Raw genomic sequence first — 16,308 nt, forward strand, 5'->3', positions numbered from 1 at the left:
AACATTGATCAAAACTACAGAGAAGTCACCAGGGAGATGGGGAAAGAACAGGAACTGTAGTTCAGGATCCTACCTGCTGGTGCAGTAAATATTCATGGAATGATGTGGAGAAAGGGGAGGCTTCCTTGGAAAGGCAATGGCAAAAATGCTGAGATTGATTTCCCATCAAACAATGTTTGACAAAGTAAAGCAATTAAGGGCTAAGAAACAAAACCTAATTTTAGAGGGGGGATAGGTGGGATAAATGGGTTTCCAAGGAACCAATAATCAAAGCTTTTGAGGTCACCTCAGCCCCACTCCCACTGGCTCCATATAAAGAGCCCAGCACTGCCCCAGGTTGTGCCCTTTGAGCACCCCCTGATCAGAAGATCTCTCCTGCCATTCAAGAGCCAGCAAAACACGTTTCTAACCTCAAGGCTCTGCTGGCCCATGAAAGCTGGACCCATCCACAGAAGCAACTTGCACTCCACGTAATGAGCCACGTCCACATGTTCAGCATCATCACCAACCTCCTGTCCCACAGCCACTAGCTCCAGAGCCAAAAGCAGTGAGGAAATACTCACCTTCCTCTTCTTTTTGGCCTCATGGGCCACCAGAAACTATTCCCATCCCCCACCAATTCTTCTGGCAGGATAGGTACCTACAAATGCTGCTGCTCAGCCTGGGTACACATCCATGCATGTACTCCCAAGAAAATAACTGCCCCCATCATATAAGCCTGGGTACTGCTGCTCTTCCAGTTGCCTTGGCCAGTTTTTGTCCAGTTTTCCCCCAGGAGATGTGCACAATTTGGTCTGCAGGCACTGCTGAAAGCAGCCCTGGTTCCTCCCCTTTCAGAGAAGCTCATTGTTGTGCACAAAGAATCTCCCAGTGAGCCTCTGTCACTGGGGACACTGGGAGTTTCTGCCCAGTTTGGCAGCTGATGATGCACCCAGTGAGGACTGGGAGCTCCCACTGGCACCAATAACCTTGGAAGTGATGGGCTCACACCGTGCCCCAAGCCAGCTTCTTACTCCAACAGAAACTCACTGTTCCTTGTTGGCTTCAGCTTCCTGAGCACTGGGGAATGCCCAGTGGGCAAACTTCCCCTGGGGTCTCTTCCACTGCCAGGACAGGACCCCTCCTCTCCAGATCTGTGACCCATCCTCGACTGGGCAGAAAGCAAAGCCCCCTCTCCATCAGTTCACCCCCCCACACCCCATCCCAACCTGGCTGGGCAGGCTCCCCTGTGCCTTTCACCACCCGAGGAGCTCATCAAAACAGCTTTTTAATTGCCAGAGCAACGACTGGGGTCTACGAAAACTCCAGTGAAATTTGCATGGCTAATGAAATGATTACACACAGCAACAGAGGAACACGGTCACGCATCATGAGACCAAGAACACCTCCTGAACCTTGGCAGCAAGAAACAGGAAGGGATTCACCACCCTCGTGTGTCCTGTCAGCCAGACCTGCTGACGGGTCGTGTCGTTTTGAGGAGAGACCCAGCTAATGAGCTGCACCACCATCCTCTGGTGGAGCCTTTCATCTCTGCCCCAAGAGCTGCTGGATCCTGAGCTCCAGCCACCTTGTTAAAGAGGGGCTAGATCTGGGCTTGCTGCTGCTGCTGGTGGAGAAGGGACCGGGTGCTGATGCCTCTGGGCAGGTCCTGTGAACCCAACCTCTGACGGAAGATGCTCCAGAGGCTGGAGACCTCGATGCTGATCAGCCTTGGTGTGCTGGCCCAGGTGTGCTCCCCCAGCCCAGGGAGAACCTGCTCTGGGAAAGGTCAGACCCATGTCTCCTCTTCCATATACACCTCCCAGATTTAACCTCAGTCTTCAGCAAACAACAAACCCCACACTCCCTCCAGCCACACGTGCTGGATCCAACGAGTTCAACAGTGTCATTTTCCAGCAAGGAGAAGACTTATCCCATCTCCTTTGGCCCTGCTTTTTCAAGCAAGCTTAGGAAACCCACTTAAAATATAAATACAGAGCTGGTCAGAACTGCCACGGGCTAAAGGGGAATTTGAAAAGATTAATTCTCTATTACAATCCCAGCCTTCATTTCATAACCTTAGAAAGCAGATTCCCTGAGCCTCTGTGGCACAGCACCTCGCCAGGACACTGGGTTTGACAACAGGGAGACCTGACAGGAGCAGGAATCTGACATACTTTTAATTCTTAATAAAAGGGCAGCAGCCTCACAGGCTTGAGGAAGGAGGGAGAGGAGCCGGGAAGTCCAGCCCGAGCAGAAAGGCCTGGGATGCTGCCAATATTTTCCATTCTTCATGACACAGTTTGCTGCTGGCTCCATTGCCTGGTGAAATGAGTCGGAGAACAAAATGGGCTGGTGCCTTCCCAGGGCAGTGCTGTGGAGGTGGCTCTGGGGTCCTGCTCTGCCCATCCCTGCAGTCACCAGGAGCCCTGGGAGCCCCCGAGGACCCACCTGGCAAGTTCATGACTTCTTTCCTCTGAGTTTGGTGATATCATCAGGAAGAAGACCAGCACACTTTCAACCCAGATCTTACTGACACGAAGACATAGAGGGGAAAAATACCTTCCTGGAGGAGCAGAGAAGGTCTAACATGCTTTTGAGTTGCAGAACAGCTCTGCCAAATGATTTCACATCAGCGCACTGGCCACTAGAAGAGCAAAGTCCTTCCTCCCCCAGCCCCAGCCTTTCACAAACCCTCCACTGGGTCAACAGAAACTCTTTTCTGAGTCAACGTGGCTGAACTGGTGCAAAACCTCTACATGCCCAACCTTGCATATGTTTCCACCGTGCTTATATAAAGTGATTAGTGACAAACTGATCCAAATCCGGCGTGGGGATGAAGCCAAACAGCTGGATGAGCCCCTCACAGGGCTCACACCACTCGGAGAGTGGCTCCTTACCACTGAAACCTGAGAACCAAAACCAGAGCATCACCTGGATTTCTCCCTGCCCCAGAGTTTGAAACCAGCCCCTCTCCCCTGGCCTGAGCTCTGGGTCCCAGCGCTGAGCTCCAGGGGGGGTGGGGGCTGCACAGCTGGGGTTACCCACTGCAAAAACAGACCCCCCCCAAACTGCAACACTGCTATAAACTGGGGTGGTGCCATGAAGAGACCTCGTCTTGCCTCTTTGCTAACCCTGCAAATAATTTCTGTGCAGCAGGACTGTGAGTCAATAGGTGGGAAGCCTAGAGGAGAGAACGTGTTTCTCTCACTTGCTGAAGTCGCTGAGGAGCATCAGGGCAATTTTTTTAAGGCTGCTCAAGCAATTGGGAGCTCAAATTCTGTCTCTGCAAAGTTTGTTGTTTCTGGCTGTATTTCAAAATGCAGGTAAGAGGCTACCTAGGAAAGCAGATCCATTTAGGCTCTGTAGCAGAAGTGTGTTGGGGACTCACAAGGATAAAGTGGAGACCCAGGGCAACCACGCTCCTGCATTTGCCATAATTCAGATCTCCCTCAGGTCACCAAGGCTAGATGTCCAAAGATGTAAAAGAGCATCCAAAATCTGGCCCAGAGAAACAAGCTTCCTTCATCTGACACTGGCACAAGAGCTGTTGTTTGCTGAGTACTTGTAAAAACCCCTGCTCGTTTTTCATGCCTCTGAGCAATTTCGTGCATTTGGCCCCATGAGATGGTGCTGGGAAACCCAGGACCCTTGGAGCCCAGCAGAAACCTGTGTCCAGGTTCCCTGACATGCTCAAGCTTTACCTTCCTGCCTAAGCTGCTGCTGGGGCTGGGTCCAGCCTCGATGTTCTCAGCACCTCAGTTTATTGATTCCTAACTCTGGTAAATACAGATCCACCTGCAGGCTTCTGCATGGCTGAGCCTTTGACAGGGATGTTGGAGCTGGGTAGAGACCAGTAGAGGAGAGTTACAGCCTCCAAGGTGCTGATGGCCATGCTAGTAATTAGCATCTGATGTCATCAGAGCCTGTAAGGTAGACTCAAACAGGGATGAAAGTGCTGTGCCCTGAGCCAGCATCTCCAGTGGGATGGTGGTGATACCGGGATGCTCCGACTTCCCAGTGCCCACAGGGGCAGCCTCTTGGAGCCAGTGAAAATGGTGTGCTTAGAATAGGGTCTCTGCGCCTAGCAATGGGAGCTGATCCTCTTCCTCACCAGATGAGAGCCCAGAGACTTTACCCAGCCCTTTGCACAAACCTACATTGGAAAAGAGATGAAAAAAAAAACCCCACACCCCACAACGAAACCTCGTGGCTTTTTGCACCCAAACCCCACTTCATTCCCAAAGCACAAAGCTAAACACAGCCTGAAGAAGACCTCACTCGGTGGACTCACCAAGCAGTGTTCACACTGGCTGCCTGAGGGATTTCCAGGCCTGGGAGATGCTCACACCTGGCTGAGCAACAGACCCTGGATGTGGTTCCATTTACAGCACCACTCCCACGCTGCTCCTCTCCTATCGTAAACACCTCACGTCTCACTGAACCTTAGAAACCGTGTTCCGGAGTCACCGGGAATCTTTTTCCATCCCACTGCTCCCCTGACAACCTGACCGGGGCTGCAGATCCAGCTACAAAGGTGCTTTCTGCCCCACCAGCCCCTTCCCACCCCCTCTTCCCTGGGCAGGGGGAGCAGAGCCGGGCAGGAGGTTTGCAGAGAAGCCGGGAGTTCCGAGGCGTAATCCCGAACAGATGGCAGCTCTCCCCATGCTGCCTCAGAAGGGCACTTTTCAAAGTAAATAGCAACAAATGTTTTGGTGTGTAATGCGTTGAAATCTTGATCTCACACAGAGCTTATTTTCTTTCCTCTTCCCCCCCCCCCCTTCCCCTCCCGGCAGTGGCAAAGGGCTGAGGCCAAACGCTGCCGAAAAGAAGGAGGGGGGGGGGGGAAGAAAAATAAAGCCTCAATGAATTAAATGTTTTAGAAACAACTGTGTTTCGAAATCAACAAGAAGAATTCATGAAAATCAATCCTAATTCAAGAGGGCTGTACTGATTTGTTCATCTCTCCTTTTCCCTGCCTAAGCAACCACAGCAATAAAAATGAGAGCTCCATCCCAGGCAAGGAAGCAATTGAAACTTCAAAACCTTCCACGTCGGCTGATGAAGCTTGATGCAGTCTCCATGGCCTGAAAGCTAAATATTCTGCAAGAGAAGCAATGTACCAGGCAGATGAGTGGGAGTTTCAGAGAACTCCTACCCCTTCAGCTCCCTTCTCTCCACGCAGCCCAGCAAACCAAGGTAAGATTGTTCTGCCACGGGGGGGGAAAGCAAAAGCGTCGGTGTCAGCAAAGGCTCTGCACAGGCAGGAGCTGCCTCAGTTGCTCTTTGGAACAACCTCTCTGCTCTTACCTGTGCCCACCCAGGGCCACCACCACAGGGACATCAACAGGGAAAATCTCCTGGTGAGAAAACTGAGGACATTGAGTGCAGATCCTGCAATGCCACAGCCCCAGGGACACTGTCAGAGTGCCACGAACCTGCAGTTCCTCGTCTGGTCGCACAGGTGCCACAGAGAGGCTTCCCAGGAAACCCAAAGTGGGGGGGTTGGGCACCTGCTGCTCCCCACACCTGGTCCCACTGCAGTGTCACACAATGAGAAAGGCACTCTCCAGGCTGTCGCCCTAGCAGGGAGTGTCCCTGGGGGGGACCCTGCCCAGGTGTGACAACCTTGCCCCACAATAAACGCCGTTTCCACTCAAACACGGGGGGGGGGGGGGGGACACGTCCATCTGCCAGGTTTTGCCCTGCTCAGAGCTGACCCCAAACCGTGTGAACGTGAATCCTGCAGCACCCAGCCTTGTGCAAATAAGCATCTCTAACCACCTGCAGTCGGGGCCCTGGCAGCCAGACAGCAAGAGCCAGAGCAGGGCACGGGTCCCCGCGCTCACGTCACCTCGCCTTGGCATCGCTGGCATCAGCCGCTGAGTTTTGTCTTGAGGCAGACAAACCCAGGCTCAAGTGTGGGTTTAAAGGCACTTGGAAGACAAAACCTTCCCAGAGAGCAAGGACACGCTCCCAAAGGAGGGTTTCTGTGTAACCAGCAGTGACAGCACCCGGGGTTGCTGTGCGGTGAGAGCTGCAGTCATCGCTGGCAGTGGAGATTGTTTAGCTGTGGGTCACAAGCATCTTCCCAGTTATCCCTAAAGCTTGCTAAAGGGGAGCAGGAATTGCAGCCAGGAGACAAACCTGGGAATAACAGTGTGGAATGAAATCAGGAAAGGCAGTTGAGAGAGGAGAAGAAAATGATCCTGCAGATAAAACATAGCAGGAAGACAAGAGGAAATGTAAAACATGGGTCAGAGAAGGAGCCCAGACAGCTGAGATTTGCAGAGGTGAAGATTTTCTTCAGACAAGGCTTTTCCAGTTGTCTCTATAAAGTAATGGATTTTGTTAGATTCCCATCTGCCCAGTACAATCCCAGGAGTTATCCACAGACACTCCATCCTTCTTCCCACGGGTCTAGGGGAACAAGACCTTGCAGAGATTTTAGGAGGCAACCAGTAGGGTCTTCCATCTCCTGCTCTGATCTCACCCCACAGGGTTTAGATACCACTTGGTAACTGTAAATACTTAAGAATTCAGTGTCCTGTTCTGCTGCTTCCTGCCATCTATTCCTATGACTGCAAATGCTTCCCTGGGGACTTGGCACATATTTCCCTGTAGCCCTGCAACAGAAATTGTAAAGAATGCTGCTTGGGAAGCAGCCCCTTTCGAGATGGCCCCCAGGATGTGGGGTTCCCTCCGTGCCTCTCCTGGCCATAATGCCCAGCTTAACTCCCTGCTTGTCTTCTGCTCCACAGGGAAACACACCACAGCTTCACAGTGGCTCAGCAGAGGCCAGGAGCTGAGAACAAGGCATGGGGCTGAAGTTCTTTGAAGGAAAGAGAAAAACAGGCAGAGACTGATGCTCTGCTGGCCCTGCCTGCTCCAGCCCCACAACAGGAGCGTGTGTTTGTGCTGCCCTTCAGCCCTGGCATCACCCAGCAACCAACAATGCTGTTGGCTCCCCAGGGAAGGTGCAGGAGGGTGCCCGAGTTCCCCCGAGCAGGTTCCTGGCGTGGTGCAATCCAGGGCTCCGTGGCTGGCACAGCCTGATGAGGATCGACTGAGGAGCAGTGCCAGGGCCAGAGGGATCATCTGGGCACAGGGGAATGGTCCTGCTTGTCATTCCAAGCCTGGGTCAGAGGGTGAGCGGAGCAACCTGTTTACCCAGCAGTGCAGGCACATTTGCAAACAGACCTTTCTCTCCTCAAATGTATCCATGATAGCTGTTATTTAGCTGGGAATGATTTGCTGTAGATTTCAGTAGGAGATTAAAACTGTATTTACTCCTGAGCCAGCCAGCTGGGTATCCATGGATCCATCACTACGATGGATAGAGGAATTACATGACTTGACTTTTTTTTATGCCAAGAGATCCCTCCTGAGCCACCCTTCTTGCCAGGAGTGGAGATGTGATTGTGATCTGGCTGCTGAGATACACAGGGCTCTGGTGTTCAATTCATGCAGGTCAGGGCTGCCCTGGGACAGAGGAGATCTGTGGTTGTCACATTAATCTCCAAACCTTCCACAATCCCTGATTATTATCAAGAAGAATAAATGGCTCTAAAGTCTCTGCCTTAGAGAAAACACGTTTTAATTCCACCTTGGCATCAGCCTGCTGAAGGCAGTAGATTTGCATCCAGCCTGAATTTTCCCCCAGCACCTTCATCCAAACAACTTCCAGCTTTGCACACAGAGGTTAAACCCCACCACACTGATCTTCAGTACTTAAAAAAAACCCAACACTCATTTGTTACTCATGTCAGGTAAATCCAAAAAGAGTGGGTAGAAAGAAACATCACCTTTCTGTGTTTGCTAAGGAATCACCTCCCTTTTTCCAAAGGTGGTCTTCTCAAAAATCAAGAAGCTATTAATAGTTCACATCTGCACCAGGTTGCTCAGCCCAGACATGAACAGCAGATTGCAGGACTATCTCATGTCACCTCCTGCTGAAAGGTGGAATATGGCAGGTGTTTAATAATTCAGTGTAATTGTCCCCAGCAGTGGAGGAGGTGAAGAACAGAACACAACATGACACAGAGATCTCAAGGAGAGAAAAAGCCATGGGCAGCCAGCTTCATACTCACCTGAAGTCTTGCTGCAGGTTGCCAGAGATCCCAGCCCAGCATCCAAAGCTCCTGGACACAGTTCAGTTAGGAGACCAGGGAATACACACAGTCTGACCTCTGAGAAACAATTCCTCAGCCACAGAATAAGCATTTTTCAGCCAACTCTGGGATCTTCTGGCCCAGGCAGCAGGCAAATATATCTCAGATAAACTGGACCACTAGAGAAGTCTGGATTCCTCATGCTGTGACGATGCATTTTTCAACATCTTAATCATTAATGCAGAGCTGGCTGCAGATGCTAAGGGGATGAGCAAGGTGTGGGTAGAGCAGCCCTCTCCCCTCACACTCCCAGCTCTGGACAGCCTGGGGACATCTTCAGCCAGAGGCAGTCGTTTGGTGTGTTTAATAACCTTGGATGGATCTTCTCTTCCTGAATTTTTTCGTCCCGCTTTTTGAACCCGGACCGGGTTTAGCATCTGGCCAATATTTTGATATGAATGGAGGGTGCTGATACTCCAAACACAGAGTTTGCTTCAGGTGCTGCTCCATCCTTTCCCCCTCAACGTGACCTTCTCAGAATAGCACTGCCTGTTTCACTTGTGCTCCCCCCCATCCCCTCCCAGCGAAAGCAAGTCCATTGTCAGGGAGGCTCACGAAGATTAAATTCAGCCAAGGCCAGCCACTCAGGCTCTCATCAAAATCAAAGGTGAGAGATGATTCCCATTATTCATCCTCTGCTGGAAGAGTGTCTCTTTTCCTGTCCTCATTATAGCCTCTGTCAGCTAAAGCCAGCCTTCAGGAATCACAGCAGTACTTACCATCAGGAAGCTCTGCGTGACACTGAAGAAACACTCAGGAAAGCTGATGCTGCTTTGAAATATTTTAACACATTTTTCTAATAGAAGAACAATGTGATCATTCACAAAAAAAAAAAACCCCAAACAACCCACTGCAAGGTGGTTTTTTTTTGCAGAGAAGGGCAGGAGCTGTATGCAACTGGTGGTGGGTTTGCACTTGGAATCAGCTTCTGAGAGGTGTGAAGTTAAGAATGGACTCAGTTCTTCAGGGCCTGAGTTAGCTTTCCTCAAGAAGATCACTCATCAGGAGTGACTGTGTGAACGAGAGCTGCCAGGTCTCTGGGTAGCATTTCTAGAAAAACAGGCACGTTTCTGGGGTGCTGTAAATGGAGCTGCTTCAATTGTCTGTCCAAGTCTTGCCCCTGATGGCAGCAGCTGAGCGAAACGGCACTCGTGGGCAATCAGCTGCACGTTTGAGCTTGGGTGCTTAAAGCAGAGGGTTGAGCTTGGTGCCACCAAGACCAAGCAACCACTGATTTTTCAATACAGAGGAATCAAGACTGTGTCTGTAACCAGCATTTTGGGATCGTGGCTGGAACTGTTTCGTTCCTACTGAATCGTCACCCTTGATAATGCGGGAATAGGAGCAGGGAAGGGCTGATGGGTTCCCTGTTCTCCTTAAGCCCCAGGCCAAGGTCAGCCACTCTGTCTCATTTTTGGCTCTATCACACCCTTGTCTGAAGAACAAGCTTCAGTTTGGTGGCTTTTCCAGGTTCCTAGTGCAGCTGCTGAATCATTCATGTGATCAGGGATGTTGGAACTAGATGATCTTTAAGGTCCCTTCCAACCAAACCATTCTGTGATGATACATTTCTTACTGCAGAAAGGGTCTAGAAGTCAGATCCTTCTCCACTTCTAGTTCTGATCCATTTAAGATTTCATATCACCACCAAAGTACAGCTATCTTCAGGACCAGACAAACAGAAATTGGATTGGATGAAGGGACAGAAAATCGTGGATCTTTATGTAAATCTGTCCCCAGCAATTAAAAAACCCATAAGGGAGTCTGTAGAGTTTTCTTCTCTATGATCAGCAGGGAAAATAATTAATCATTTAGCTTCTGATTTTTTATAGGCCTTTCTCTTCATCAGCCACATGTCCCTGAATCACTAGAAAGTGGAAAACACTGACACTGAAAAGTCTCCAGAGCTGAAAGACACTGTGGAACAGGGAGAGGAGTTCACATCTCATGAAGGATTATTGACAAGTTCTTTCTCACTTTGAGAAATCCTAACTTGGGGCTCTCAGCAGAATGAGGTAATAATGTCCCAGCTCAGGCCACACAGTAAATTTACTTTCACAATAAGCAGTTGAACCCTTTAATTTTTATTTAAATATATATATACATAGAGAGAGAGAAAGCAGATACTGATATGGATCCTTGGGAAATCTTTTGTGTGAGCCACAGAACTGAGCTGTCAGCTGCTGCCTTCTGGGCCTGGTGGACAGCCCTTTTCTCCAGGAGCTCCTCCAGCCCTGGAACATGCAGTTCTCCTCAGCTTCCCCAGCAGATCTGCTGTTGTTGGGACTTTCCCCTGAAGACATCCCAGTCTCTTTCTCTTCTCCTCTTCTCTGTGCCATGAGAGACTTCAACACAAAACATTCCAAGGTTAGTTGTAAGCACTTTGAAGACAAACTGTTGTGCTTCTCTCTTAACCCACTGCAGCTCCAGATGGCAACCATTTCTAGTCCATAAGCCCTAGCCCAAATCTTCTCTCCTCTCCTCTCCTCTCCTCTCCTCTCCTCTCCTCTCCTCTCCTCTCCTCTCCTCTCCTCTCCTCTCCTCTCCTCTCCTCTCCTCTCCTCTCCTCTCCTCTCCTGATACCTTATTCTTCTTCAGATGCCAATTTTCCACACAACAAACCCACCCCACACCTTCTCTTCCCTAGTCCCTGCTTCTCCAGGTCGCTACTCAAATTCTAAGGTGCTTCATCATCTGCTTGGCTGGAGTAGCACATACTTGTGGGGTATGGAGTGAAGTAAGAGTGAAGTAAGGATCTTTGCAATTTGACCTAGGATCTGTGCATTTCATTAATCCTTCCCCCCATCAACCACTTAAGCTTGATGGGCCTTCTTATTGCCTCTCGTTATATTGATTTCTGTCCATTTCTCCAATTTAGTGAGATCATGCAGTATTTTAAACCTGTCTCCCACTGCATAACTAGGTTTAGCTGGGGGGTAATTGACATCAATTTAAAGGATGAAAAATTAGGCTGAATATCCGGGGGAAACTTCCTCGTGGTGAGATGTGCTGGAGTACGTCGCTGGCTCTCCGTGGGATTGGTGGCCATTCCATTAGCATGTGCATTAAACCTGGGCTGAAGGAACATCAGATTACAGAGTGGAGAGAACAATCCTGGAGTAGGAGGGGAAAGACATGGTCCTCTGGTCATCTCAGCCTGGATTTGCCCTGCTCTGGCTTCGTTACCGCCCAGCAGAACACTGAGGATCTGCTGAACCAGCAATATCAACTAGTTCATAGCATCCCAGACTGGTTTGGGTGGGAAGGGACCTTTAAGATCATCCAGTCCCAACCCCCTGCATGGGCAGGGACACCTCCCACCAGCCCAGGTTGCTCCAAGCCCCATCCAACCTGCCCTTCAACACTGCCAGGGATGGGGCAGCCACAGCTTCCTGGGCAACCTGGGCCAGGCTCTCACCACCCTCACAGGGAAGAGTTTCCTCCTCATGTCTCACCTCAATCTCCCCTCTTCCAATTTTAATCCAATGAATTATGATCATGGGATCCAATATGCTGCTCCCTCCAATATTATTGCAGTGTCAGTTGTGGTGCTGGGAACGTTGTGGTAGCTGTGAGACTTAAAGATTCATCTTCCCTGGGGCCCTCTGGATAGTTTTGCCACCTGGTTTTCCCACCTCCAGGCAAGTTGTGAGGCAGGCACTGGTGGCATCCCAGAACACCTGCTGGCATTGGTGGCAAGGGTTTGCAATCCACGTCTGGACTGTGACACCCATGTGGGCTTCCTAAGTCCTGGCTCCAGACCTTCTCCCTGGTCCCACCTCATCCCAGCACCTCCCAGGTGAAAGAAAGAAAACAAGATGGGAGAAAATGTTCTGTTACCACCCTTCACTTCTTACAGAAGTGACAACCTGATTCATTTTCCTAGCAGAATGGCTGAAAAAATGAACGTGGCAAGAAGGCTGAGGCACCACTCAGAGATAGAGGAGAACAAGGACCTTGGATGAAAACACACTGCTGACTCTGAGGTTTGTAGAGATAACAGTCCAAGCAGGAACAAGCATGTTCTTTATACACCCCGAGTGAAATAGTTTAGTTGCAGGACTGGCCAGAAAAAAGGTTTCCCTCCCCAGCTTTTCTGGAGAGGTTCAGTCATATTAAAGGGGAACCCCAAAAAACCCAAACAAACCTATTTTCAGCTGAAGTTGTTACTGTCAGGAACCACTTGTTATTAAGAGAGGACTTCTGTCAGCTCCTGAAAAATGGAAACACCCTTTTCAGCAACAAAACCCAACATATTTATCTCAAAAGCCAAGTAGGCTGCTATGGTTTTTTGACTGTTGGGTGGGGGAGGCAGGTTTGGGGTTTTTGTTTCTTTCTTGTGAAGTTCTTGAAATTCATCTGCTGTGAATAAGCAGATTCTGCAAAGAACAATGAAAATTCCCTCGAAGAAGATTTCAGAGGCAACAGCCCCATCAGCTCTGCTCAAGCAGGAGTCAGAGGGGCTCCAGAGTGGCTCCATTTCACAGCAGCTCCCCTGAATCTTCCTGAAAGAGCGAGGAGAAAACTTGCTGCTTCCTGATTTTTCCCTTAGGAAAGCAATGAGCAGGTATTTGTGCAGTGAGGGGGGTGCTGGGGACAAAGGGCTGAGTGGGGACTCCACACTGGTCAAGCAGAAGAGGAGCAATTTTTTCCCTGGCAGGAGGCCCAGGCTACACATTTGTCAGATAACGAGTAGCCAGAGGCTGATACAAAAGACTAATTCTCCCAGTAGAAACCTCAGGGAGTATCCCAATAAGATTCCAAGGCTGGCAAGCTGCTGGAGAAGATGGGAAGTAAGTGCAGCCATCTCTGGAGGACACTGCCTCTGGATTTCTTGATTGTGCTTTTCCCATCCAGCACTTTTCATAATGCCCTCTGGCTAGAGCCATTGAAATGAAACTTTATCGATTGAAATTCTGATCCCATTGATCTGACACGAGAGATTTGTGTGAGCAGGAAAGAGCAGGAACTGCTCCCATCTCCATTTATTCCCTGCTGAGCACACGTGGCAGGCTCGCCTGTCCGTCTCGGTCCCCTGAGCTTCCACAAATAAATCCCAAAATTCAAATACCCAGCGATGCTCACAAGTGTGTGGTGAGTATTATTGGTCCCTGAACACACTAACACTCTTTATGAGTTTCCCTGTTGCTTTCTTTTCTCTGCTTCTGCCTCATGTCTCTTCCCCGTCTTCTTACCCACGTGCCACGTTTTCATTTCAGAGGGAAAACGGGAATGTGGGAGGAAGGCAGGATGGGAAATGGTGCTGGGAGATGATGTTTGCCTGGAAGGAAAGCACCAGGGAAGTGGGGCTGAAAATACTGTAAGATACGGGAACTGCAGAACTCAGGACAGCAGGTCAGAAGATCCCAGAGGAGGCAGTGAGCAGAGGTCCAGGGTGGAAAATCAAGAGTGAGTGAGTGAGTCTGCAACACCCACACCCCAAAGGGCAGCCCAGCTCTGCACACCCTTCCTGGATCCATCTTCTTTTTGGCAGGGAGGTGGAACAGGCCTGGGAGACAAACCCTCCCCAGGCACACCTGCTGCCCAGCACCCAAAGCTCCCTTTGCAGACCTCTTGCCCATCCAAGTGGTGGGTGTCCTTTCCATCAATCAGGCAGCAGTCCTTGCTTTTGCTCCTTTTAGGCTGATGAATTTCAACTTGCTGTGCCCAACACGCCGCTCTTTCCTCTCTAGATCTTTTTATAGTCAAGACTGTCACCTATCAATCAATGTTATGGATTAAAGTCGAATATATTGTGACTTGCCTGGGCCAGGAGAGCAGTTTGAACAAAGTCCTATTTAATTTGTTCTCCCTTTCCCCGCGCCCCAACCCCCCCTTCCTCCCCTTCTCTATTTCCAGCCTTTTGAAATGGCAAAACCTGCCAGGAGAAGGGCAGGATTTGAACTTGCTAGAATGCCCAAAACACTGTTAGATGTTGTGGAATGGTTGCGACACGCAGGCAGGTCACCTGCTGAGATTTGGGAGTGCACTGCAACACACACACACCCCCCACACCAAACAGACAAGCCCAGAAAACCCTGCTCACGACACGGAAGGACAACCTAACCCAAAACGGTGGGGAAACTTTGATGCCTTCCATCAGGCACGTACGGCACTGACTCGCATCCCAAAGCGTGTGTTGAAATGATTGAGGGGTGAGGAGCTGGGGAAGGGAGGATGAGAGGGCAGGGAAGCGGGTGCGGGAGCTGGGCAAGACCCTCCGGGATGGGCGGGGAGGCAGGACTGGGGGGGACGGTGGTTCCAGGCCTCTGGGGAGCCCCACGGACACACACACACAGCCCCACGGACACACAGCCCCACGGACACACACACACAGCCCCACGGACACACACACACAGCCCCACGGACACACAGCCCCATGGACACACACACACAGCCCCATGGACACACACACACAGCCCCACGGACACACAGCCCCAACCCCACAGACACACAGACACAGCCCCATGGACCCAGAGCCCCACGGACACACAACCCCACGGACATGGACACACAGCCCCAACCCCACAGACACACAGACACAGCCCCACGGACCCAGAGCCCCACGGACACACACACACATCCAGCCCCACGGACACACACACAGCCCCACGGACACCCAGCCCCACGGACACACACACACAGCCCCACGGACACACAACCCCACGGACACACACACACATCCAGCCCCACGGACACACACCCAGCCCCACGGACACCCAGCCCCACGGACATGGACACCCAGCCCCACGGACACACACAGCCCCACGGACACACACACACACACCCAGCCCCACGGACACCCAGCCCCACTTGTCCCCGGCCCCGGGCGCTCCGGACCCCGAACCGGAGACCAAGGGCAGACCCCGCTCCGAGGGCCCGGGCGCTCCGGTCCCCGCGCTGCCGGAAAGGAAAGCGCAGGATCGCGGCTGGCGACGGACCCGGGCCGAGCGGAACCGACGGGCGGGCTGTGCCACCGGGGCTCGCCCCTCTCGGAGCGCGGCAGAACGAGCCGCGGCCACCGGGCCCGTCCCGGGTGGGGGGGGGGGCGTGGAACGGAGAAGCTGCGGGGCCGGGGCGAGCATGCGCGAGGCGCGCGCGTCACGGGAGCGGGCGAGGCCGCGGGAGCGCGGAGCCCGGCACCCCCGGTCCCTCCCTCCTCCCTCCCTCCCTCCCTCCCTTCTTCCCTCCTCCTGCCGCCGCCGCTCCCGCGTCTCCATTCGGCTCCGCCGAGCCGCCCGCGCCCGCCGAGGAGGGGACAGCGCGACAGCCGGGAGCACGGGAGAGGGACCGACCCTCCCTCCCCTCCCCGCCGCCAACCCTCTTCTTCCTCCTCCTCCTCCTCCTCCTCCTCTTCTCCCGCCTCCGCCTCCCGGCCGGGACTCGCTCGCCGTGCCCGCAGCTGGATGCAGTGAGCGCGGGGAGCGGGGCAGGAGGCAGCGGGAGCCCCGCGGCTGCTTCCATCCTCCCACCCGTGTCTGTGCGTGTGCGTGTGTGTCCCCCCCGCCCCCCGCGTGCCTCCTCCTCTCTGCACCGGGAGACGACAGCGGCGGGGGCTGCGATTTTTTCGGGGCGGTTTGGTGGTGGTGTCGGGTTTTTTTTTTTGCGCTCCCCGCCCCACCCCCCCCCCCCCCCCCTCCCACCCCACCCCCCTTTTTTTTTTTATTATTATTATTTTATTTTTTTTTTACACGTTTTTTTGAATTCGCGTTTCCTTCGCCGCCATGGGATGTACCCTGAGCGCCGAGGAAAGGGCCGCCCTGGAGCGGAGCAAGGCCATCGAGAAGAACCTGAAGGAGGACGGGATCAGCGCCGCCAAAGACGTCAAACTCCTCCTGCTCGGTAAGAACCGGCCGCCCGGTCCCCCCCAAAAACCCCCCGCGTCCCCTCACCCCCCCCCCCAAACCCCCCGCGTCCCCTCACCCACCCCCCCCCACCCCCCCCGTCTATCATCTCTTCTTCTCCGCAGGAGCCGGAGAGTCGGGAAAAAGCACCATCGTGAAGCAAATGAAGTAAGTCCAGCGGGGAAAGGGGGGGATGAGTTAAAAAAAAAACCGGGGCTGGGGAGGTTTGGGGCGGGGGCTGAGGTGAGTGAGGCCCGCGGGCGCCATGTTTACCTGAGGGGACCGACGGGGCGGGAGGGCGAGCGGCTCGGGGT

At 52.4% G+C, this 16,308-nt stretch overlaps 1 protein-coding gene across 2 annotated transcripts in view; it reads left to right on the forward strand.

The window, feature by feature from the left end:
- Positions 1-15,809: 15,809 nt before the first annotated feature.
- The window catches only part of GNAO1 (G protein subunit alpha o1), a 133,241-nt gene continuing 132,742 nt past the window's right edge, over positions 15,810-16,308 (forward strand). For both annotated transcript variants that reach the window (XM_051629270.1, XM_051629271.1), the window contains exons 1-2: positions 15,810-15,992; positions 16,120-16,162. In XM_051629270.1, coding sequence (XP_051485230.1) covers positions 15,875-15,992; positions 16,120-16,162 — 161 coding nt within the window. In that variant the 5' untranslated portion in view covers positions 15,810-15,874. The remainder of the gene's footprint in view (positions 15,993-16,119; positions 16,163-16,308) is intronic.

The sequence above is a fragment of the Apus apus genome, chromosome 11, assembly GCF_020740795.1.
Source record: "Apus apus isolate bApuApu2 chromosome 11, bApuApu2.pri.cur, whole genome shotgun sequence".
In the NCBI taxonomy this organism is placed as follows: domain Eukaryota; kingdom Metazoa; phylum Chordata; class Aves; order Apodiformes; family Apodidae; genus Apus; species Apus apus.